A 19,281-nucleotide genomic window follows, 5' to 3' on the forward strand; every position below is an offset into this window, starting at 1 on the left:
CAATTCTATGGTTCCTCTAGTGCAGCCTTTCTCAACCTTGGGTCACCAGATGTTTTTGGCCTACAACTCCCATGATCCCTAGCTCACAGGACCAGTGGTCAGGGATGATGGGAGTTGTAGGCCAAAACATCTAGGGACCCAAGGTTGAGAAAGGCTGCTCTAGTGGTTTCATGTTTGGGGAGCTGGAGAGGAAGAAGAATCATAGAATCATAGAGTTGGAAGAGACCACAAGGGCCATCGAGTCCAACCCCCTGCCAAGCAGGAAACACCATCAGAGCACTCCTGACATATGGTTGTCAAGCCTCTGCTTAAAGACCTCCAAAGAAGGAGACTCCACCACACTCCTTGGTAGCAAATTCCACTGTCGAACAGCTCTTACTTGTGTGCTTTGGCTATAAATAAGGTTCAACACTTGGCAAATGGCTCTGCTTCGAGTGTACAGGTTGTGAACTGAAATTCTAGCGTTCTGTTGCAGAACCACCCCAATAACTCCTGGATGAGCAAGACCTAAACAACTGTGATAAACCGAAGGGTGGATGGAATGGGCATTCAGTATATCCACTTATCTATATGATAAACTAGGGATGCAGGTGGCGCTGTGGTCCAAACCACAGAGCCTTTTGGGCTTGCCGATCGGAAGGTCGGCAGTTCAAATCCCCGCGACAGGATGAGCTCCCGTTGCTCGGTCCCTGCTCCTGCCAACCTAGCAGTGCGAAAGCACGTCCAAGTGCAAGTAGATAAATAGGTACCGCTCCGGTGGGAAGGTAAACTGCGTTTCCGTGCGCTGCTCTGGTTCGCCAGAAGAGGCTTAGTCATGCTGGCCACATGACCCGGAAAAACTGTCTGTGGACAAACGTCGGCTCCTTCAGCCAGTAAAGCGAGATGAGCGCCGCAACCCCAGAGTCATCCGCGACTGGACTTAACTGTCAAGGGTAAATCAGCGACCCGGGCTTCAAAAGCCAGGGCACACTGTCAGCAGAGATAATTGCACACACAGAATAGGTGTGAGGCTTGTGGAAGCATACTGCATCTACAGATTTATTAATCATATATCAGGACGAAGAAACATGTCGTCTCTCTCTCGTGTCGTCACAGAGAGAACGGGAAAAACAAAAGCTATACACACAACGGAAGTTCCCAGAAAGCTGTGCTGGAGTGTAAACAGACATGGGACACGTAACAATCCCATGTCTGTTCCTTAAAGTGGAACAGAATTCTCAACATCTTACCTTTAACTTGGGTCCATTAATGCCAGTGGGTCTGGGTCATTGGATACGGCCCGTTTCCTTTTGCCCAGCCCCTCGAGAGATCCACAGTTTGTCTAACTATCTTTTCCTCCCACCAGATGGACACTTTGGAGCCCACGGGAGACAACATCAGTGGCATGGCTCGTTGCCCCTATGACCCCAAGCACGCCAACGTCGCTCTCTTCACAGGTCAGTTCAGACCCAATTATTATGACTCATAGCTGTCAACTTACAGATTTGAAAATAAGGGGCCAGCAGCCTCGAAAATAAGGGGTCAGCAGCCAAAATAAGGGATTTTCCAAGCACAGGTATGTTCAACTTCTGAGCCCCTCCGAGCCAAAGGCAGAAAGCCCAGCCAGCAGCCAAACGAAGCCTCAAGCGGTGGTTCCCACAGCGCAGCAACCCGGCAAAGGGGATGCAGCAAGGAAAACCACCGTCACCTCTCCGCTGGGAAGCGCTGAGCAAAGGCGAGTCCCCAGGCAACGCGGCCGATTTGATTGGCACAAGGCATGCAAGCTCCACCCCCCAGTCGTTCTTAGACTCCTTATTGGGTGAGCAACGCAGCCAAGCAACACAGTTGGAGCCTCCCTCCTCCCTGGCCGGCAGGGAGGGAGGGAAGGGAGAGGAGCTGCTTCCTTTGAAACCCGGGAAATTTAAGGGACATCATCAATGAGGGACAGCAGCGGGACATGGCGCTGGGATAAGGGACTGTCCCGCCAAATAAGGGACAGTTGACAGCTATGTTATGACTCAGCAAGCAGAAACAGCATTTATACCTCACCTTTCCTGCAAGGAGCTGTAGGCTGCCTACACGCACCCATTCCCTGCCCCCAGCCCTGCAAATATATATGGGTTTCCTTAAGCATCACAACAACCATGAGGGGTAGGTTAGACCGGGGACACACTCAAGGCTACCAATCAAGGATTTGAACCTGCGTCTCCCCAAGCCTGGTCTCACACGCACAAATAATGAGCTCTTTCAACGACAGAGAAGCAAGCCAGTCTCTGGTTCCTATGGAGACAACGAAGTGGATTATCTGTGGTCCTTGAGATACAAGGCATTTTTGTGTGTGTTAGCAGAGGGATGACCCCGTTTGTCAAGAATCATAGATGCCTTCCCTGCCTCTGTTTTGTGGGAATGTTCTGGGGTGCAGGAGAGGATATATTGACTAATTATATCCTTATCCAACTTGTGCTAACAAGTTCCCAAAATATCAGCAGAGTTTATAGACATTCCCCTTTTAAGTTCGCAACGGTAACGTGTGCACAGGTTCGCTAGAACCTCTATAATAATTACTCTGGTAATTTCCCCTTTTGTTCCCTCTTAAAATACAAGACACGACACAGTCTTTATAAAAGTATAAAAGAGTTTACTCACGTTCTGTTCACAATATGATCCCAGAAGGCAGACAGCTTAAAAAGGTTACATACATTTAGAATCTATCTTGTAGCAAGATAGTCCTTATCTCCTCTCTTGGCTGGGAGCCAAGAGAGCATCCTTAGATGTTTCCTCATCAAAGAAAAATGGCAGAGAGAGAGAGATGGCTGCCTGCCCTGTGCTTTTGTCATTACCTGCACAGGTGAGGCCACACCCACCTCTGGTCACATGCGGAGGAAGTCCGTCCCCAGGAAGTTTACCTGCTTGCTAGACAGACATCCCTCCCCATGTTCTAACATGTACACTCTAGGAATGTTGTCATTGACTGCTCCTGTGTTTACATCCCACATGTTTGGTCCCATGAGCCCAACTTTAAATTAAAAACACACCCAGAGAGTAACATGGTTTCTAATAAATATATTAGAATATATACCTGTATACCTGGAAGGAGCGTCTCCACCTGCATCATTCAGCCCGGACACTGAGGTCCAGCGCCGAGGGCCTTCTGGCGGTTCCCTCCTTGCGAGAAGTGAGGTTACAGGGAACCAGACACAGGGCCTTCTTGGTGGTGGCGCCCACCCTGTGGAATGTCCTCCCTTCAGATGTGAAGGAAATAAGCAGCTATCTTCTCTTTAAAATTTTCTTTGGCGGTTCCAACTTCCGGGCGCCGCACAACATGCCCACCTGGCGTTATTTACAACTCCTCTCTCCCTTCAATCACCTCATATCTATCTCCCCTTCCCTGACAGGTGGAATGCTTTTCACCGCCACCGTGACGGATTTCCTGGCCATCGACGCAGTCATTTACCGCAGCCTGGGAGACAGCCCGACTCTTCGCACAGTCAAGCACGACTCCAAGTGGTTCAAAGGTGCTTTGTCGATTCGCTCCGCGCTGGGGGGAGGCCGGGAGGAGGCAGGAGTGGGAAAAGTCGCTATGTTCGCTCGTAACGCGAGGCGGCGTGCTCAGCGGACAAATCGGCGTCAAGGAAAATGTCCTCACGATGAATCGACTGAGGCTTCTTTAAATCGGCTGGCAAACCGGAATAAAATATGTGGGGGGTTTTTTGTTTTGCTTTTAAACATCTTTATTGAAAGTTCAAAAAGTACATAATTATATGTGCACTAAACAGGGTGAGATGGAAATAAAAGAAAGAGAAAGAGAACCTATGTAAACGGGAAAATAAAGTATATTTTACAAGGTTATTATTGTACCTCACCAGATTTTAACCTATTACAGTACAGTGGTACCTCGGGTTAAGTACTTAATTTGTTCCGGAGGTCCGTTCTTAAACTGAAACTGTTCTTAACCTGAGGTACCACTTTAGCTAATGGGGCCTCCTGCTGCCACCGCCCGATTTCTGTTCTCATCCTGAAGCAAAGTTCTTAACCTGAAGCACTATTTCTGGGTTAGCGGACTCTGTAACCTGAAGCGTCTGTAACCTGAAGCGTATGTAACCCGAGGTACCACTGTATTTGCAAGAATGGGTTCCAAATATCACAGAATTTGTCCATGGCATCTGTGTTTAATATGCAAATTGTTTATATGTTGCGAGTTTGCATAAATCTTCAATCCCAACATAGAAGGGAGCCACATTTTTATTTTTCCAGTTCATCAGTACAGTACAGTACAGCTTGAGGCCCCATTAGCTAAAGTGGTGCTTCAGGTTAAGAACAGTTTCAGGTTAAGAACAGACCTCCAGAATGAATTAAGTTCTTAAGCAGAGGTACCACTCTACAGCCATAAATGATATGCAATGTAAATAAGAATTTAAATGACTCAAAGATGACAAGTGATGGTGGAGGGGAGTCAAATGGGTGTGGCACTTCATCCTTTTTTCTTTCTTACCCTTTCCCTTTACTCTCTGGTTTTGGGGGTTAAGTGTGTGCACCTTATTGTTTGTTTGTTTGTTTGTTTGTAAATACATCAGGATGCAAACAGGATCCATTCCGGAGCCCCTTTCGCATCCTGAAGCAAACGCAACCCGCGACTGCGTATGCGCGGGTCACGATTCACCGCTTCCGTGCATGCGCGTGACATCATTTTCACCGGCTGCGCATGCGCAAGCGGCGAAACCCGGAAGTAACGCGCTCCGTTACTTCTGGGTCACCGCGGAGCACAACCCAAAAGCGCTCAACCTGAAGCGTATTCAAGCCGAGGTATGACTGTACGCTTAAATAAAGCATTAAACCATACAAATAATAAAAATAGCCTCCTTTATCTGAACTCTCCCCACCCAGAACCATATTTTGTCCGCGCTGTGGAGTGGAAAAGCCACGTCTACTTCTTCTTCAGGGAGATCGCAATGGAGTTTAACTACTTAGAGAAGGTAAATTGGAGAGAGGAGGTCTACATGGGGATTGTTGACCAGGCCTGGCGCCAGCACCCAAAAACCCTTGGACCCAGATTCCTCTGACCCTCCTTACTGTCCCCACAATGTAGGTGGTGGTGTCTCGAGTGGCCAGAGTTTGCAAGAACGACATGGGTGGCTCTCAGCGGGTTCTGGAGAAGCAGTGGACCTCCTTTCTCAAGGCTCGCCTCAACTGTTCCGTCCCGGGAGACTCCCATTTCTACTTCAATGTCATCCAGTCTGTCACGGACATCCTGGAGATCGATGGCCGGCCGGTCGTGCTTGCCGTCTTTTCCACGCCTGCCAACAGGTCAGTGGCGGTTGGGAATGGCGGGGGTGCTGATTTGAGCAGGGATGGGGGGCTCTCTGGAACTCAGCCCTCAGAACATCTAGAGTTCCTTCTGTCTTGAGTTTTCGCACTGCATTAGTTTACACTGATATTATTATTATTATTATTATTATTATTATTATTATTAACCACCCATCATCTGAAGATCACAAGACAGATTACAGTATAATAACACAACTTTATTTATTTATTTATTTATTTATTTATACATACATACATACATACATACAAACATAAATAGGGACGTGGGTGGCGCTGTGGGTTAAACCACAGAGCCTAGGACTTGCTGATCAGAAGGTCGGTGGTTTGAATCCCCGCGACGGGGTGAGCTCCCATTGCTCGGTCTGTGCTCCTGCCAACCTAGCAGTTCGAAAGCACCTCAGAGTGCAAGTAGATAAATAGGTACCGCTCCGGTGGGAAGGTAAACGGCGTTTCTGTGCACTGCTCTGGTTCACCAGGAGCGGCTTAGTCATGCTGGCCACATGACCTGGAAGCTGTACGCCGGCTCCCTCAGCCAATAAAGCGAGATGAGCACCGCAATCCCAGAGTCCGTCACGACTGGACCTAATGGTCAGCGGTCCCTTTACCTTTTACATACATACATACCCCGCCCATCTAGCTGGCTCCCAACAGAATATTGAAAACATGATTAAAACATCAAACATTAAAAACTTCCCTAAACATAGTTGCCTTCAGATGTCTTCTAAAATTCAGATAGTTGTTTATTTCCTTGACATCTGATGGGAGGGCATTCCACGGGGCGGGTGCCACCACCGAGAAGGCCTGGTTTCCTGTAACCTCGCAGGGAGGGAATCTCCAGAAGGCCCTCGGAGCTGGACCTCTGTGTCTGGGCTGGATGATTGGGGTGGAGACGCTCCTTCAGGTCTACTGGGCCGAGGCTGGTTAGGACTTTCAAGGTCAGCACCAACACTTTGAATTGTGCTCGGAAACATACTGGGAGCGAATGTAGGCCTCTCAGGACTGGTGTTATATGGTCTCGGCAGCCGCTCCCAGTCACCAGTCTGGCTGCCGCGTTCTGGATTAGTTGTAGTTTCTGAGTCACCTTCAAAGGTAGCCCCACGTAGAGCGCATTGCAGTAGTCCAAGCAGGAGATAACCAGAACATGCACCACTCTGGAGAGACAGTCTAGGACACAACAACAACAAGAAGAACATGGAAAACAGAGCTGATTGTGACAAATATGGATTGGACCTCGCCAAGGGTTTGAGGCTACCCTCACCTGGTTTAGCCGGCCAGTCAAAGCCGTCGCTGCTGTTGAAATCCACTCTGTCATTAAAAACACTACATCGTTAAAATGCAGTCAGTTCAAAGAGGTTGCTTTAGAACCCCTTTTAAGAATAAACAACTCTCTGCCATGACGGCAATATATTTCAAGGGCAAAATGGCTGCAGAAATCCAGAGCACTGTATTTAAAACGGTGTGCGTGTGTGTGGAGGGAATAAGAGAAGGAAATGGCAGGTCACTTTTGCAGGTGGGTTTATTGAGGCTGGGACGCGGGTGGCACTGTGGGTTAAACCACAGAGCCTAGGGCTTGCCGATCAGAAGGTCGGCAGTTCGAATCCCCGCGACGGGGTGAGCTCCCGTTGCTCAGTCCCTGCTCCTGCCAACCTTGCAGTTCAAAAGCATGTCAAAGGGGGAAGGTAAACGGCGTTTCCATGCGCTGCTCTGGTTCACCAGAAGCGGCTTAGTCATGCTGGCCACATGACCCGGAAGCTGTACGCCGGCTCCCTCGGCCAGTAAAGCGAGATGAGCGCCGCAACCCCAGAGTCGGCCACGACTGGACCTAATGGTCAGGGGTCCCTTTACCTTTACCGTATTGAGGCTGAAGGAGAGCAACGTGCCTACAATTTGCCATATTGTGAATTCACAGCAAAGCGCTCTCTTTCTTTCTTTCTTTCTTTCTTTCTTTCTTTCTTTCTTTCTCTCTCTCTCTCTCTCTCTCTCTCTCTCTTTCTCTTTCTCTTTCTCTTTCTCTTTCTCTTTCTCTTTTTCTCTTTCTCCAGCATACCAGGCTCTGCCGTGTGTGCCTTTGACATGGCCCAAATCGCCTCCGTCTTCGAGGGGCGCTTCCGCGAACAGAAATCCCCCGAATCTGTTTGGACCCCTGTGCCAGAGGAACTGGTGCCAAAACCACGGTGAGTGAAACTGACAGCCGCCATGTTCTTTCAAGCCACCAGCGAACTAATAATAATAATTTATTATTTGTACCCCGCCCATCTGGCTGGGTTTCCCCAGCCACTCTGGGAGGCTTCCACAAAGACCAAAAATACACTAAGATGTCATACATTAAAAACTTCCCTGAATAGGGCTGCCTTCAGATGTCTTCTGAATGTCAGGTAGTTGTTTATTTCCTTGACATCTGATGGGAGGGCGTTCCACAGGGCGGGTGCCACTACCGAGAAGGCCCTGTGCCTGGTTCCCTGTAACCTCACTTCTCGCAATGAGGGAACTGCCAGAAGGTCCTCAGAGCTGGACCTCAGCGTCCGGGCTGGACGATGGGGCTGGAGACGCTCCTTCAGGTCTACTGGGCCGAGGCCGTTTAGGGCTTTCAAGGTCAGCACCAACACTTTGAATTGTGCTCGGAAACGTACTGGGAGCCAATGTAGGTCTTTCAAGACTGGTGTTATATGGTCTCGGCGGCCGCTCCCAGTCACCAGTCTAGCTGCCGCATTCTGGATTAGTTGTAGTTTCCGGGTCACCTTCCAAGGTAGCCCCACGTAGAGCGCATTGCAGTAGTCCAAGCGGGAGATAACCAGAGCATGCACCACTCTGGCGAGACAGTCCGTAGGCAGGGAGGGTCTCAGCCTGCGTACCAGATGGAGCTGGTAGACAGCTGCCCTGGACACAGAATTGACCTGTGCCTCCATGGACAGCTGTGAGTCCAGAATGACTCCCAGGCTGCGCACCTGGTCCTTCAGGGGCACAGTTGCCCCATTCAGGACCAGGGAGTCCCCCACATTTCAGTTCACGATTTGATCCCTGAAAGGCAGGCTTGTATTACACAAAGAAACGGTGAGTTTGTCTCAAATGGAGACTGAATTGATGTGAAAAATTGCAGTAAGGCAATGATGTCTTCCTGCTTGTGCCCACGCTAGGGAAACAAGGAATATTGTATTTGACCAGTGACAGATTCATATATAAGATAAACAAGCTATAGCTTTGGGCCTCACTCTCTTGGGGGCCCGAAAAAAAATAAAGCGGGATAAAAACAGGATGTACTGTATTTTTCGCTCTATAAGACGCACCAGACCACAAGACGCACCTAGTTTTTGGAGGAGGAAAACAAGAAAAAAAAATATCCTGAATCCCAGAATCCAGAACGGCAAGAGGGATCGCTGCGCAGTGAAAGCAGCAATCCCTCTTGCTGTTCTGGCTTCTGGGATAGCTGCGCGGCCTGCATTCGCTCCACAAGACGCACACACATTTCCCCTTACTTTTTAGGAGGGAAAAAGTGAGTCTTATAGAGCAAAAAATACGGTACATTTCCAAAATGTAAGATAAAAAACAAATAAAATAAAACAAAACCTACATACAGGAACAGTGTTTTGTGTTGTGTAGGCTCCTATGATGTAAGTCATGGGCCTGCTAGGCTGCTCCCTAAAATATCACCGGTTTGCTCCTTTCTATATATAGGGTGCCTACATTCTGCATGGAGTGGTTGTATGGCAACGTGTGCAAATGGCTTGAGATACCTATGAGGTCCATAAATTACCATATAGCATATATTCAACACACACAAAAAACAGCGGCAATTTGTTGTTGACAAAGGACAGCTGGACATATAAAGGGCCCCATTACCTTCAGTAGCTTAGGGCCTCATCAAACCGAAATCCGGCATTGGACTGTGCTAATGGATTACATCCCACATGTAGTTTGTGTGCAAATCAGTGGTGTGTGGTCACATTTAGACTAGTCCCTAAATGTTCTCCTGGCACCTACTTCCAAAGCCCGGGAAATTTCTGCCCGGCTTAGGGAGGGAGGCGCCGTGCTCACACGCCCCAAAACTGTCCCCCTACAAAATATTTCACCTCTGTTAGGAATGATAGTGGGATGGTGAAATATACTCAGAGTCCTGCAGGGATTTCATGCTCTTTATTGCAGCTTGTAAAACAGTGGTTTAATTGCCCCAAAAAAAACCTCAGGCTCTTATATATATTATTTACACAATGGGTCTCGTCTGATTGGCTGATTCTGCTTCCCTCCTGGAACCTGATTGGTCTTCTCCTGCAGGCCAGTCAGTTGTTGCATTCTATGATCTTACCAGCCTAATAGGCTGATTACAGCATTTATTTTTTACTCCATAAGACGCACCTAGTTTTTAGAGGAGGAAAACAAGGAAAAAAATATTCTGAACAAAGCAGTGGATGTATGATTTTTGTGGTTCATGCTGTGGCCACAGACATGTGATCTGATGGTGAATTTGGGGTGACCCAATGCAAAAATCCTGAGGATCCATGTGGCTCCGTGCTTTGTAACCACATTTTTACACCACTGCAGCCTCAGGAAACAGCGGGTGTGTGTGTTTTTTGGTGCAGGCTGTAGCCATGAACATGCTATGTGATCTGATGGTGAATTTGGGATGACCCAATGTAAAAATCCTGCTTTTACCTCCCCCCTCCCAGGCAACCTCAGCTAGCGTCCCTTATCTCTCTCCCGATCCCACCGATCAGCTGCTTCCTTTCAACACACCCTTCCCTCTTGTTTGCCTTTGTGTCTTTTCCTTAGCTGGAGCAATTTTTTGCTCCTCCTTTTCTTCTAATTTCTCTCCTTATTGCTTTAGTCTTCCTCTTCCCCCCCCCCCTTTGCAAGTTTGCTGTCTTTACCTCCCACCCTCCCAGGCAGCCTCCTTTATCTCTAGCGTCCCTTATCTCTTTCCCTGATTGGCAAACAATCAGCAGCTTCGTTTCAACATCCACTTTCAGAAAAAAAGCATGATCTGCTGTTTGCCCCTGGCATTCGCTCCATAAGACGCACAGACATTTCCCCTTATTTTTTAGGAAGAAAAAAGTGTGTCTTATGGAGCAAAAAATACAGTAATTTCCTCCTGGAGCCTGAGTGGTCTTCTCCTGCAGGCCAATCAGTTGTTGCATTCTAGGATCCTACCTGCCTATTGTTCTAGGATCCAAGCTTAGTACATAACAGATGGGTTTGGGTGTTTCTTCTGTTGGGACATCTCGGTAGCCCCCGTCCAGCTACGAACCTCTTTCCTTGCTCACGTAGCGCAGAATATTGACTTCTGGACATTTGCCTCTCAGGCCGGGTTGTTGCGCAGCTCCGGGGATGCGCTACAATTCCTCAAGCTTCTTCCCGGACGAGATCCTCAATTTTGTCAAGACGCATCCGTTGATGGACGAGTCGGTTCCATCGCTGGGCAACGCACCCTGGATCATCAGGACCATGACCCGGTAAGGGAGAGCTACAAAAATTTCAACGTGGGTATGTTTAGCCTGGGACGCAGGTGGCACTGTGAGTTAAACCACAGAGCCTAGGACTTGCCAATCAGAAGGCTGGCTGTTCGAATCCCCGCGACGGGGTGAGCTCCCGTTGCTCGGTCCCTGCTCCTGCCAACCTAGCTGTTCGAATGCACGCCAGTGCAAGTAGATAAATAGGTACCGCTCCGGCGGGGAGGTAAACGGCATTTCCATGCGCTGCTCTGGTTTGCCAGAAGCGGCTTAGTCCTGCTGGCCACATGACCCGGAAGCTGTACGCTGTCTCCCTCGGCCAGTAAAGCGAGATGAGTGTTGCAACCCCAGAGTCGGTCACGACTGGACCTAATGGTCAGGGGTCCCTTTACCTTTACCTATGTTTAGCCTGGAGAAGAATGAGGGGTTAAAGTCTGCTGACCAATTTAATCAACAGACAGCCAGTGTATTTTTTCAGCTGATTTACCTAATTTGGATTAATCAACCACACAGAGCTGCTACCATTCCGTTTCCATGCAATATATATTGCAGACCTCTCTTGCGTGAATACTTTGTGCATTTTACGTGTGTGTGTGTGTCAGAGACGGGAAAACAAGCAGTTTCCATTAATTTCCTAAGCACCACCGCCAAGGCGAGCTGGTTCTAATTAAATCTGTCTTAATTGATGTTTTATGTGAAATTAATCAAGCATCGTTCCTGTTGTCTCTCAAGCCAGAAATGCGCACTGGGAGATATTGGGCTGGGGGTGGGGTCTGTGTGCATCCTTCAGCCTGTGCTTAGGCCCCCCCCCCAAAAAAATGGGGGGAGCCCCGGACAGCGGCAGGAACGGAGGCAAATACATACACAACCACCAGCAGCAAAGGACATAATTTACATCCCCATAGAGAAGAGATTCTCCATCGCAACCCTACTCCTCCCTGTAGCCCTTTGCACCTCCTTTACCCCTCTCCTCGCCGGGTGCTGCTAGCGAGGCTAGCTTCACATGCAAAACAGCCAGAATTAATTGGTGGGGATAATTGCAGATTTAATGAGATGACAGAAAACTTTCCTCTAATTGACTACCCGCCGCCACCCGCTTTGCAAAGGGTACAGCGAGCCAGCCGAGGAGGGCGTTTGAGAAGGGGTGGGTGGGATCTGGCTGATTAAACGTGTCATTGCATTTGGCATTCACGATTGCGGTTGTTTTAGAAACAGGGGTGTGGCAGGCAGAGAATTTGGAGGAGAGGCGTGGTGCGTCTATCCTAGAAAAGTGGCTTGCAAAATTCCCTGCGAAGGGAGGGATTTTAAATATTGTGTATAGAGGGATGCGGGTGGCGCTGTGGGTTAAACCACAGAGCCTCTTGGGCTTGCCAATCAGAAGGTCAATGGTTTGAATCCCTGCAATGGAGTGAGCTCCTGTTGCTCTGTCCCAGCTCCTGCCAACCTAGCCATTTGAAAGCACGCCAGCGCAAGTAGATAAATAGGTACCACTGCGGCAGGAAGGTAAAAGTCATTTCCATGCACTCTGGTTTCCATCACGGTGTCCCGTTGTGCCAGAAGTGGTTTAGTCCTGCTGGCTACATGACCCGGAAAGCTGTCTGTGGACAAACGCCGGCTGAAAAGCGAGATGAGCGCCACAACCCCATAGTCGCCTTTGACTGGACTTAATCATCCAGCGGTCCTTAACCTTTACCTTTATTACCTTTTATGTATAGACACACACAAACAGACAAATCTCATTTTCTTTTTGGCAATCCCTCATAGCCAAGGAATATTGTCTTCCATGAACACGGTCTTGACGGTGTGTCCATAAGTGACCGTGAAGGCCAATTCTGGATTCACACATCCTTCCACAGTGGGGACATTGGTTTCCAGGTGGGAGTTGATTCTGGTGAGGGTTTGCCTTCCTCTTAGCACGTTTCTCCCTTTTGACCTGAGTTCGAGTGTCTTCAAAGCCCATGACACCTTTGGTAAAGGCTGTTCTCCAACTGGAGCGCTCGCAGGCCAGTATTTCTCAGTTGTCGGTGTTTATACTACATTTTTTAAGATTTGCCTTGAGAGAGTCTTTGAACCTCTTTTGTTGACCACCAGCGTTACACTTTCCATTTTTAAGTTCAGAATAAAGTAGTTGCTTTGGAAGATGATCATCAGGCATCCACACAACATGACCAGCCCAACCAAGTTGATGTTGAAGAATCATTGCCTCAACACTGGTGATCTTTGCTTCTTCCAGTACACTGGTACAGTGGTACCTCTGGTTACGTACTTAATTCGTTCCAGAGGTCCGTTCTTAACCTGAAACTATTCTTAACCTGAGGTACCACTTTAGCTAATGGGGCCTTCTGCTGCTGCCGCTGCACAATTTCTGTTCTCATCCTGAAGCAAAGTTCTTAACCCGAGGTACTATTTCTGGGTTAGCGGAGTCTGTAACCTGAAGCGTATGTAACCCGAGGTACCACTGTATTAGTTCACCTGTCTTCCCAAGTGATGTGTAAATTTTTTGGGAGTTGATGTTGAAGAATGTCACATAGAGGAGGGAGAAAGGTGGTTTTCTGCTGCTCCAGAGAAGCGGACACGGAGCAATGGATCCAAACTACAAGAAAGAAGATTCCACCTAAACATTAGGAAGAACTTCCTGACAGTAAGAGCTGTTTGACAGTGGAATTTGCTGCCAAGGAGTGTGGTGGAGTCTCCTCCTTTGGAGGTCTTTAAGCAGAGGCTTGACAACCGTATGTCAGGAGTGCTCTGATGGTGTTTCCTGCTTGGCAGGGGGTTGGACTCGATGGCCCTTGTGGTCTCTTCCAACTCTATGATTCTATGAATCATTGCTATGACCCTGGTGGTCTTTGCTTCTTTACACACACACACACACACCAGCCCCGCACTGGTTTTGTGCGCGTAGACGATAAACCCACCACCTCTGTTTCTCTGGGCAGGTATCAGTTGCGCAAGATTGTGGTGGACCCCACAGCAGGGCCCGGCAGGAACCACACCGTGGTGTTCCTGGCCTCCGACACCGGCACCGTCTTCAAATTCCTCATCCACACCAATGTCAGCACCAGCTCTGCGACCGTAAGGGCCAGCAGCCAGAGTTTGCTGCTGGAGGAGTTCGAGACCTATCCCAGCGACAAGTAAGTTTGGCCGTGGGCAAGAGTTCTTTAGGATTTGGTGGCAAGAGCAACTCTTGTGGAGAGACGTCGGGAGCTGTCACTGAGCAGCAGGCTGGAATACAGAATGAAAAGCAATGAAGCAGTCCTTAAGATAAGGCCCTTCTCTGTCTTCTCCCCATCCCAGAGATGTTTGGAGGCTGGCAACAAGAGAACGGGACTTTTCGGTGGTGGCCCCCCTGATTGTGGAATGCTACATGTCTGTGGGTTAAACCACAGAGCCTAGGGCTTGCCGATCAGAAGGTTGGCAGTTCGAATCCCCACGATGACGGGGTGAGCTCCCGTTGCTCAGTCCCTGCTCCTGCCAACCTAGCAGTTCGAAAGCACGTCAAAGTGCAAGTAGATAAATAGGTACCGCTCCAGCAGAAAGGTAAATGGCGTTTCCGTTTGCTGCTCTGGTTCGCCAGAAGCGGCTTAGTCCTGTTGGCCACATGACCCGGAAGCTGTATGCCGGCTCCCTCGGCCAATAAAGCGAGATGTGCGCCGCAACGCCAGAGTTGGTCACGACTGGACCTAATGGTCAGGGGTCCCCTTTACCTTTACCTTAACCTAAACGGCCTCGGTCCAGTATATCTGAAGGAGCATCTCCACCCCCATCGTTCTACCCGGGCACTGAGGTCCAGCACCGAGGGCCTTATGGCGGTTCCCTCACTGTGAGAAGCCAAGTTACAGGGAACCAGGAAGAGGGCCTTCTCGGTGGTGGCACCCGCCCTGTGGAACGCCCTCCCACCAGATGTCAAAGAGAAAAACAACTACCAGACTTTTAGAAGACATCTGAAGGAAGCCCTGTTTAGGGAAGCTTTTAATGTATTGCAGTATTTTAATAGTTTTTTGGAAGCCGCCCAGAGTGGCTGGGGAAACCAAGCCAGATGGGGGCGGGGTATAAATAATAAATTATTATTATTATTTATTTAGGCTGTCTGAATTGGGCATTGCTTTGTAACAATTTGTTGGGTTTCTGGACCGTAATAAAGATTGATTGATATTGATTGATTGATTGATTGATTGATTTTTCCCCTCCAGGTGCGGAAAAGACATTGTGGGTGAACGGAAACTTCTGGGCATGGAATTGGACAAGGCCACGGGGTCCCTGCTCCTGGCCTTCCCTCCCTGCGTGGTTCGTGCCCCCGTGGCCCGGTGTCACCAGCATTCTGGTTGCATAAAGTGAGTTTTCCATTCCTGTTCCCATGTGCTGGGGTTTTTAACGCAGCCTCTCCCCCCCCCCCCCGTGCTGACAATTGGTTGGGACAGAGGAGGAGAGTCGATTCATTTTGCATCGAAAGGCAGGCACCTTAACACCAGTAAAGTTGGCGAAAACGTATAGGATGAGGAATAAAAGATGTTGGAAATGCAAAGAGGCCGACAGGGATTTTTATCACATGTGGTGGACTTGTGATAAAGTTAAGAACTTTGGGGAGCTGATCTGTAATGAACTTAAGAAAATACAGCTGTACCTCGGGTTACATACACTTCAGGTTACATACGCTTCAAGTTACAGACTCCGCTAACCCACTTGGACTACTGCAATGCGCTCTACGTGGAGCTACCTTTGAAGGTGACCCAGAAACTGCAATTAATCCAGAATGCGACTGGCCGCCGAGACCCTATAACACTGGTCTTGAAAGACCTACATTGGCTCCCAGGACGTTTCCGAGCACAATTCAAAGTGTTGGTGCTGACCTTGAAAGCCCTAAATGGCCTCAACCCAGTAGACCTGAAGGAGCGTCTCCACCCCCATCATCCATCCCAGACACCTGAGGTCCAGCTCCGAGGGCCTTCTGGAGATTCCCTCACTGTGAGAAGTCAGATTATAGGGAACCAGGGAGAGGGCCTTCTCAGTGGTGGCCCCTGCCCTTTGGAACATCCTCTCATCAAATGTGCTTTTAATTCTCTTGGGAGCCACCCAGAGTATAAATAATAAATTCTTGTTGTTGTTGTTAGTCAGTGATTTTAGGATTCCTGGTTTTTTATGTCTTCATGGTTCTCTAGCAATTTCTGTGTGTTTTTACTGACCACCACTCCCAAAAAAACCCGTCTTCCCTTCAGAAACTGCCTGGGGAGCCGTGATCCATACTGTGGCTGGACGCCAGAAGGCTCTTGTATTTTCCTGGAACAGAGCACAAGGTAATATCTGGTGGCAAATGCCCCTCGATGATGATGATGATGATGATTAGGGGGGCGCGGCTGATGATGAGGATTACGCTTCTCCTTCTACAGAAGCTTCTACACCTGCCCCACAGAGGCTATAAAAGTACAGTGGTGCCTCGCAAGATGAAATTAATTCGTTCCGCAAGTTTTTTCTTCTTGTGAGTTTTTCGTCTTGCGAAGCACGGTTTCCCATAGGAATGCACTGGAAATCAATCAATGCGTTCCTATGGAGACCGTCCGGGGACAGAGGGGAAGCACTGCTCTGTCCCCTCTTTTGAAGCAAGGGGCTGCGGGGAGAAGATCGCTTCTCCCCCTTGCCGCCCCTTGGTTCAAAAGGGGTCCGGGGACAGCGGGGAAGACGCGCTGCGCTTCCCGCTGTCCCCGGAGCTTGTGGGGCAAGCTTCGTTTTGCGAAGCAAGCCCATAGGGAAATTCATCTTGCGAAGCAACTCGAAAACGAAAAAAAACTTTCGTTTTGTGAGTTTTTCGTCTCGCGAGGCGTTCGTCTTGCGGGGCACCACTCTATGGGTGCAAGTCAAAAGGGAGCATGTTTGTGGGTGGAGGGTTCGCTTTTGGGTGGGGTGCGGGTCCCCTGCTCTGGGGCAAGGCTCAGCCAGGGTGTAGGACAGTATGGGGTTTGAGGGGGGCTGCCCCACAGCGCACAGGCTGTTCTCTGGGACCCGCTTTGCTCTGAAGTTGCTCCAGGATTCTCCCACTCTGACCAGAGCAGAGGAAGCTTGGGTCATCCAGGATCTTGGTAAGAGGAGTCGTCAGATTTACCGTATTTTTTGCTCTATACGGCTAACTTTTTCCCTCCTAAAAAGCAAGGGGAAATGTGTGTGCGTCTTATGGAGCGAATGCAGGCTGCGCAGCTATCCCAGAAGCCAGAACAGCAAGAGGGATTGCTGCTTTCGCTGCGCAGCGATCCCTCTTGCTGTTCTGGCTTCTGAGATTCAGAATATATTTTTTCTTGCTTCCCTCCTCCAAAAACTCTGTGCGTCTTGTGGTCTGGTGCGTCTTATAGAGCGAAAAATACGGCGAACATGTTTAAGAATGTTTAGGGGTACAGTCATACCTCATGTTACGTTTGCTTCCGGTTGCGCGTTTTCAGTTTGCGTCCTGCGGCGACCCGGAAGTACCGGAAAGGGTTACCTCCAGGTTTTGCTGCTCGTGCATGCGCAGATTCGCAAAATGACGTCACATGCATGCACAGAAGCGGCAAATCGTGACTCACAAACGCGCAGACGCGGGTTGCATTCTGCTCATGTTGCGAACAGGCCCCCGGAACGGATCCCGTTCGCAACCAGAGGTACCACTGTACTCTCATTTTGACTCAAGAAAATCACCATTTTATAGTTCAAACCGAGGAAAATAAATACAGTAAATGGACAAAAGTACAAAGATTCACAGGGACGCGGGTGGCGCTGTGGGTTAAACCACAGAGCCTAGAGCTTGCCGATCAGAAGGTCGGCGGTTCGAATCCCCGTGACGGAGTGAGCTCCCGTTGCTCGGTCCCTGCTCCTGCCAACCTAGCAGTTCGAAAGCACGTCAAAGTGCAAGTAGATAAATAGGTACCACTCCGGCAGGAAGGTAAACGGCGTTTCCGTGCGCTGCTCTGGTTCACCAGAAGCGGCTTAGTCCTGCCGGCCACATGACCCGGAAGTTGTACGCCGGCTCCCTCGGCCAATAAAGTGAGATGAGCGCCGCAACCCCAGAGTCGGCCACGACTGGACCTAATGGTCAGGGGTCCCTTTACCCTTTACTTTTACAAAGATTCACCAAATGTTTAGGGGGTGTACCCCTGCGTACCCCCCAGAAAAATCAATGGTGAAATGTATAAATTTGAAAAGTATAAATTAAAATTTAAAAAACAACCTAACAAGAGAAGTTGAACCCTTCAGATGTCCTGCATGGAACAGACTCACTTAATAGAAACCACCCTTTATCTTTATCTAACTCTGTGCTTCCCTCTCTTCACCCTTCGTCTGGCTACAGGGTCGCGTTCGAGCAGGACATCATCGGAGGCAAGACCTCTCACCTTGGCGACTGTGAAGGTGTGTGCCTGTCCACCTTTCCTGGCTATGGGGTTGAGGGCGGCTGGGCAAGTCCGCTGCTCGGATCCTGCCACAAACTCACCACGGCCGCACAAACTCCCACACCACACACTGAAAGTGTATAGCTTTCCCCCAAACAATGCTGGGAGCTTTGAGAGCGCTGGCATTGTAGGCCTGCAGGGGTTAAATGACGGGATTCTTGGAAGCGCTTTGAATCCATGGTGCAGATGTGACCTAAACAACCCTGGCCTCTGTTTGCCCAGATGAGGCCATTAGGGGCCATATGTATTAAGCAGAATGGATGGGCTGTATGGGGAGGGCCAATATTGCTGGTGGGGGACACATTGTGCTCCTTCTGGGGATGCGGGTGGAGCTGTGGTCTAAACCACTGAGCCTCTTGGGCTTGCTGGTCGGAAGGTCAGCGGTTCAAATCCCCACGACAGAGTGAGCCTCCATTGCTCTGTCCCAGCTCCTGCCAACCTAGCAGCTCGAAAGCACGCCAGTGCAAGTAGATCAATAGGCATAGCTGTGGCGGGAAGGTAAATGCTGTTTCCATGTGCTCTAGTTTCTGTCACGGTGTCCCATTGCACCAGAATCGATTTAGTCCTGCTGGCCACATGACCCAGAAAGCTGTCAGTGGACAAACGCCGGCTCCCTCGGCCCGAAAGCGAGATCAACGCCGCAACCCCAGAGTCGCCCTTGACTGGACTTAACCGCCCAGGGCTCCTTTACCTTAACTTTTACCTAGTTTGTCCACCAATGGTTCTTCCCTCCCCCCCCCACTGTCGCCACTGCCCCTGCACTCAGCTCTCACCTGTGGCTCTTAGTAGCTGTCAGCATGTGACAGTAGCCACACCCTCACGTTCGAGAACTAAGCTGTTCAAAAACCAAGGTACGACTGTACACAGATCTCCACGGGAAGGGCGGTTGCCCACTCTAACCCCGACTTCCAACTTCCGCAGCAAGACAGGAAGTTCCTCCCTCTCGCCACCTCCCTTGTTCTCTGATATGTTCAGACCTCCGAGTCTGGGGAGAGAGGGGTCCCCCATACTCTCGATTGGCGTCTCTCCTACCTGTCCCCTCCCTTCTGGTTCTCCTGTCATTATCTCGTAGCTGGATAACTCCTCTCTAATCTGTTCAGCTTCTGAGTCTGCCTCTCTGCTTCTGA

General features: G+C 49.5%; 1 protein-coding gene across 4 annotated transcripts in view; it reads left to right on the forward strand.

The window, feature by feature from the left end:
- Positions 1-19,281, forward strand: part of SEMA6B (semaphorin 6B) — a 162,905-nt gene that overhangs the window by 141,933 nt on the left and 1,691 nt on the right. For all 4 annotated transcript variants that reach the window (XM_082206313.1, XM_082206314.1, XM_082206315.1 and 1 more), the window contains 10 exons: positions 1,346-1,436; positions 3,375-3,494; positions 4,864-4,952; positions 5,066-5,283; positions 7,347-7,478; positions 10,599-10,748; positions 13,682-13,876; positions 14,936-15,076; positions 15,959-16,036; positions 18,055-18,113. In XM_082206313.1, the coding sequence (XP_082062439.1) occupies positions 1,346-1,436; positions 3,375-3,494; positions 4,864-4,952; positions 5,066-5,283; positions 7,347-7,478; positions 10,599-10,748; positions 13,682-13,876; positions 14,936-15,076; positions 15,959-16,036; positions 18,055-18,113 (1,273 nt within the window). The remainder of the gene's footprint in view (positions 1-1,345; positions 1,437-3,374; positions 3,495-4,863; positions 4,953-5,065; positions 5,284-7,346; positions 7,479-10,598; positions 10,749-13,681; positions 13,877-14,935; positions 15,077-15,958; positions 16,037-18,054; positions 18,114-19,281) is intronic.

The sequence above is a fragment of the Podarcis vaucheri genome (genome assembly GCF_965113315.1).
Source record: "Podarcis vaucheri genome assembly, chromosome: 18".
Classification (NCBI taxonomy): domain Eukaryota; kingdom Metazoa; phylum Chordata; class Lepidosauria; order Squamata; family Lacertidae; genus Podarcis; species Podarcis vaucheri.